This window comes from Grammomys surdaster, unplaced genomic scaffold (assembly GCF_004785775.1).
Source record: "Grammomys surdaster isolate TR1022 unplaced genomic scaffold, NIH_TR_1.0 136, whole genome shotgun sequence".
NCBI classification, from domain to species: domain Eukaryota; kingdom Metazoa; phylum Chordata; class Mammalia; order Rodentia; family Muridae; genus Grammomys; species Grammomys surdaster.
This window is the reverse complement of record NW_021604594.1, coordinates 13,934,333-13,940,005: the sequence shown is the minus strand read 5'-3', so window position 1 is coordinate 13,940,005 and position 5,673 is coordinate 13,934,333. Positions and strand designations below refer to the sequence as shown.

Sequence of the window (5,673 nt, the reverse complement as noted above, 5' to 3'; positions counted from 1 at the left end):
CTCTCTCCCTCCCTCCTTCCTCCCCATCCCCCCACCACCCCCTTGTTCTGAGTCTTCACTCCTGTTCCAGCTACAGGGAAAATGGCTGAAGCAAATCCACAATTCTGTGACCAAAGTCGAAGGAACTGTATCCTGGGGTTTTGTTATATGATAGTGTGTATGCTATACAACCTTTTCTAAAGTGAATGCTAAGCTGCTTTCTTATTTCTACTTCACTTTTAAGCAAACCCCCCTTTGGATGCAGAGCAAGATTGTCAAACAAGCTTTGTACTTCTCCAGCACAGACCCCGGGTGGAGCTAATGCATTCTCAGCAAAGTAAGATTTAAATCGTTTTTGGTTTTTGACCTATAGTTGAATAATATAAATCGTTTAAGACGAAATTTAAATTGAAATTTTTCTGAAAATACTAACTCTAATAGCAATTGGGGGACATTTTCTAAATATGCCAAATATAGTCCTTTAAAAGTAAAGAAAATACTAAATTTTAGGATATTTACTCTACAGCATAGCTACATTCTGCCACTATCTAATCTGAGCAACTTTGTAGCTTTAAGGGCTGGAGACAGAGTCTCACTAGGTAGCTTGAGTTGTCCAAGAACTCACTCTGTAAACTAGGCTGGCCTTGAACTCATAAAGATGCATCTGCTTCTGCCTCCCAAGTGCTGGGATTAAAGGCATGAGCCACCACATCCTGGTAAGTCAGTAGTTTTTAGTTGGAGAAAAGGTTGAATTTATGGCTTGTGATTCTTTAAGGGTCTACATTGTAGACTCTACAGAAAGTGAGAAGAAAGGGGCTTTGTGCTTCACTGTTAACTGTGTCAGTCCTCAGGTAGGTTTTGGTCATGGGTGTTCTTGGTTGCGGCTTGCAACAGTATCTAGCTAGCATTCTATGCAGCCACAGGACAGTGAACTTATCACCCGCCTCCATGTGTTTAAGGTTAATTAGAGCATTTTCAACTACACCAATCCTCAGAAGTGTGCTGGCTAACTCTGCTACTCAGGGATATAAGTTAATGGATCTCCAGACATCCTAGTTCACAGAGTCTTAGGCATATATGCTGTCTCCTATTGACTTCAGTTATGCCAGCTTTAGCAATGTGGTACATAAAACAACAATGTCTAATAATAATGACATCTAAAAGTCAACAGAATACTGTCATTTAGCAAAGAGAAAGGCATGAAAACCCTTTTTCTAGAGTTGATATGACCATATGTAAGTTCTGACAAGAGATTCTATGGCAGCCTAACAATAGTTCTGCCATCCCAAGCAATCGAGGACTGGAACTCTCAATGTCAAGCTTCTCTGATACAATTAGAAGACCAAAGGATCAGAGCATAAATTGTCTTCCTGTGCCTTCTTTATGTGCAGAGAAGGAGGTGTGTGAGTTGGTTCCTGTTGTCATTTTTATATCTTTTTAGAAAGGAGGGGTTAGGTGTACAAAGTATGAGGTTTCATCATGGCGTCTTCACATGCATGTCAGACTTTGTTCTGTCAGTCCCCTCCCCTGCTGCCACCTCTCACCCCTGCAACTTGCTTCCTCCCTTTCCCCAGTCAGCCTCCCTTTCCACTTTTTTTCCATGTATTTATTCTATTTCCTGATTTCCTACTACTCTTGAGATACTTTTTCCCCCTTCAAGTTTCATAATCTATAAACACATGTATAAGCACACACACACATATATATGCATACATACATACAATTTTAAACTTGTGTTCTGTATCTATCTTAGTTAGGGTTTCATTGCTGTGAAGAGACACCATGACCAAGGCAACAATATTTAATTGGAGCTGGCTTACATACAGGTTCAGAGGTTTAGTCTATTTTTGTCATGATGGGAAGCATGGCAGTATGAAGGCAGACATGTCACTGGAAGAACCAAGAGTTCTGTATCTTGATCCAAAGCAGCCAGGAGAAGGCTTTATTCTGATTAGAGACCTCAAAGCCCAACCCTGCAATGACACACTTCCTCCAACGTGGCCACACCTCTTAATAGTGCCATTTCCCATGGGTCAAGCATATTCAAAGCACCACAATATCTGAGAAAACATGCACTGTCTTGGGCTTATTCCTCTTCACACAATGATTTTCTTTTCCTTTATTTTAAAATTTTTATTTATTTTTTATGTATATGAGTACACTGTCACTCTCTTCAGACACACCATAAGAGGGCATCAGATCCCATTATAGATGATTGTGAGCCACAATGCGGTTGCTGGGAATCGAACTCAGAACCTCTGGAAGAGCAGTCAGTGCTTTTAACCTCTGAGCTGTCTCTCCAGCCCCACACAATGATTTTCAATGCAGCCATTTTTCTGAAAATGTGATTTCATTTTTCTCGAATGGTGCACAACTTTTTTTTCTTTTGGCTTTGAGACAGTTTCCTGTGTAGCCTGGGCTGTCCTGGAACTCACTGTATAAACCAGGCTGACCTCCAACTCAAAGACTCACCTGCCTTTGCCTCCTGAGCACTGGGATTAAAGCTCTGCACATAACATTCACCTTGATGGTATATAACTTCTCATTGTGTATATGCACCATGTATTTTCTTTACATATTCATCTTGTCTTAGATAGATTTACTATTGCTGTGAAGAGATGTCGTGATGAAGGCAACTTAGGAAAGAAGTATTTAACTGAGGGTTGGCTTACAGTTTCCGAGAGCGAGTCCATGATCATCACTGTGGGGAGTATGGCTACAGGAAGGCTATATAGCTCTGGAGCTGAGAGCTCACATCTGATCTAGGAATTTCAGAGAGAGAGAGAGCAAGGCTGAATCTAGCATAGGTTTTGAAACTTCAAAACCCACCTCCAGTGACACAGCTCTTCAAGGCCATACCTACTCTCATAAGCCACACCTCTTAATCCTTCTTAAGCAATTCCACTAAGTGGGAGCCAAACATTCAAACCTTTGAGTCTACTATTCAAACCATCACATAGCCATGGGCTGGTTCTACTTCCTGGCTATGGAGAATAGTCCAGTAGTAACCAAACATGGATGTCAAGTTTGTTTATTGGGGTATGTTGGCTTAAACTTTTCTGGGTAAACAACCAAGAATGGGATTGCTTAGTCAAATATCCTAAGGAAATAAAAGCTCTATTATTGGCTCTACAAAGGAATATAACAGGCAGGGCAACCCATTGTAAAGTCAAAACCCAAGGGCTAGCAAGAGGGAGCAGAAGGCAAAAAGGAGCTTGACAGCCAATCTGATTTCTTGAGTTTGATTTCCAAGACTTACCTGGCAGAGAGAACCAGTTCCTACAACTACTGTCCTCTGACCTCCACATACATGACATGACATATGACCACACACCTAACACATGCAAAAGAAAGAAATGTAAAAGGAAAGAAGCAGAACCTAAGATAGCTGATGATACTGACTGTTTAGACTTCAGTCTTCTTTGAAAGGACAAAACCACCATAATTTTATCATTTTGTATCTTTCCATGAAACTGGAAACTGAATTTTTTTTCAAAAGAGACACGATAAAACATTGTCTTTGTTGTTGGTTGTGTTGGTGGTTGGTTGGTTGGTTGGTTGGTTGGTTGGTTAAAACAGGGTTTCACTGTGTAGCTCTTCCTATCCTGGAACTCACTCTGTAGACCAGGCTGGCCTCGAACTCACAGAGACCCGCCTGCCTCTGCCTCCCATGTGCAGGGACTAAAGGCATGTGACATGCACCTGGTTGACACTGTAAGATGCTTAACACTCTGCAGAGGGTTCTGGGACATTTGCACAACCGTAGCTGCATTTCTCTGGATGGAGCGCTGTCCCCAGGACGCCTTTTCTCCGTGTGCTATTCATTGGGATGAAGTTTCTAATGTGAAAGCTAAGCTGTTTCAGGACTGTGGGGTTAATATTAGTGTTGGAACCTTACTACGAATATAGCACTTGGCAAGAGCAGGCATCTACTTACAACCTTCAAAAGCCATTCAAGGCCAATTTTATGGTTTTCTGTCACCACATCACGACGTACCATAGATACTTTCCTAAATGATTCTCTTACGTGCTGTGTGTTAGAACTCTAAAAAGATTCAGTGAACTGCTATACAACAATAAGTACCAAGCAGAGATGGTTTTTCATGAATAATAAAAGTTACACTTTCTCAAAGAGCCAACATACTCTTTAAGTGTATGTTTGTTTGGTATATCATACACTGATTTTCCTGGAAATGTAGTATGCAAATGTGTGTCATGTGACCTTTATAAAACATGAAGGTCACTGGGACTGACATGTTTCACTGTCTGCTTTAATGATTAGAAAAGAAGCCACTTCAAAGAAGATCGAAGATAAAGTCTCTTTTAAAAGTAGTGAAAACAGACCCTCTTCAAGAAGTATTGAAAATAAAGATGTCTTAACAAACCGGCAGTCCAACCTGTGGTCAGCTTCCTTCCTAAAAGAAAGTGCAGGTAACAAATAGCTTTTGTCTTACTGAACTGAGTAATTGTGGCTTTGGTTTTAGCCCACTGCCCATGACCTCTGGACATGAGTTGACGAAGCTGTTGCTCTAAGGTAGGTCAAAGGAGGCAGTGCATGTTCAAACTCGTATTCTGAATTATTTGATATACAGCCAGATAGGACATCTGGAGCTATATATTATATAATATAAAGATTACAGGGTATTAAATCCTAAAATGGATTAAAATACTACAAAACCTTAACAAGCTAGCATGCTAGGTACCAGCTTAAAAACTGGACCCAGTCGTCAAACTAGACACTGACCTTTGTCTTAGGAAGTTCATCTTCTAGACGAAGATAGTTGGCCAGTTCTTACAAAGTAAGTGTTGAAGAATAGATACAAAAAAAATGAATACTGTTGGGATGTTAAAGATAAATGAAATCCTGTCATTTACAACATTGGATGGAACTGGAGATCTTTACATGAAACAAGACAGGCAGAAAAAGACCATGCTAAAGGGCGCTCATTAGTGGGACCAAAAGTTAAGACTGGAGAAGAGGTAACCAGAGGCTGGGCAGAAGGGAGAAAGGAGAGCTGAGGAAAACTGGTCAGTGCAGGTTAGAGACAGGAGTTAGAAATCTGATGTGTTGTTAAACAGTAGGGTGACTGAAGACAAGGAAAATAGACTGTTTCAAAAAATTAGCCTGATGGAGCTTGTTTTCACCATGAGGAATTTAAACATTACAAAATTTATGCATGCATCAAAATATTACATGGTACTCCTTAAGAACATGCAATTTTTTTTCCAAGACCCTTTCTGTGGAGCTCTGGCTGTCCTGGAACCCACTCTAGAGACCAGGATGACCTTGAAGTCAGAGATCTCCCTGCCTCTGCCTCTCAAGTGCTAGGTTCAAAAGCAGTGTACCACCACCACCCAGCTGAACACATGTAATTGTTATCAATCACTTTAAAAATAAAAATCTCAAACAGTGATATAAAACACCACCATGAAAGATAATTTGAGGCTGTAAGAGACGCTACAGTGACATTAACAGCACCCAGGAGAGAGTACTTTGGATCTAGAGATCAGGAAACTTCTTCACAATGCTGAGTGTCTGCACTGAATGAGACCATCCTTGTGATGTCGCAGGATGTTCTTAATCACCTATTATGACCTTTCCCCTGATGACATCAATATGGTGAGGTAGTGCACAGACCGGGTGCAATTTGGAGGTTCAGGAGGGCGTGGTTACATGGAGACTGTGGACGAGAC

The 5,673-nt window shown here is 40.9% G+C and overlaps 1 protein-coding gene across 1 annotated transcript in view; it reads left to right on the top strand.

Annotated features, from left to right (window-relative positions):
* Erich2 (glutamate rich 2) overlaps window positions 1-5,673 on the top strand; it is a 33,250-nt gene that overhangs the window by 15,799 nt on the left and 11,778 nt on the right. The window contains exons 8-9 of the mRNA XM_028763038.1: window positions 224-316; window positions 4,262-4,410. Coding sequence (XP_028618871.1) covers window positions 224-316; window positions 4,262-4,410 — 242 coding nt within the window. The remainder of the gene's footprint in view (window positions 1-223; window positions 317-4,261; window positions 4,411-5,673) is intronic.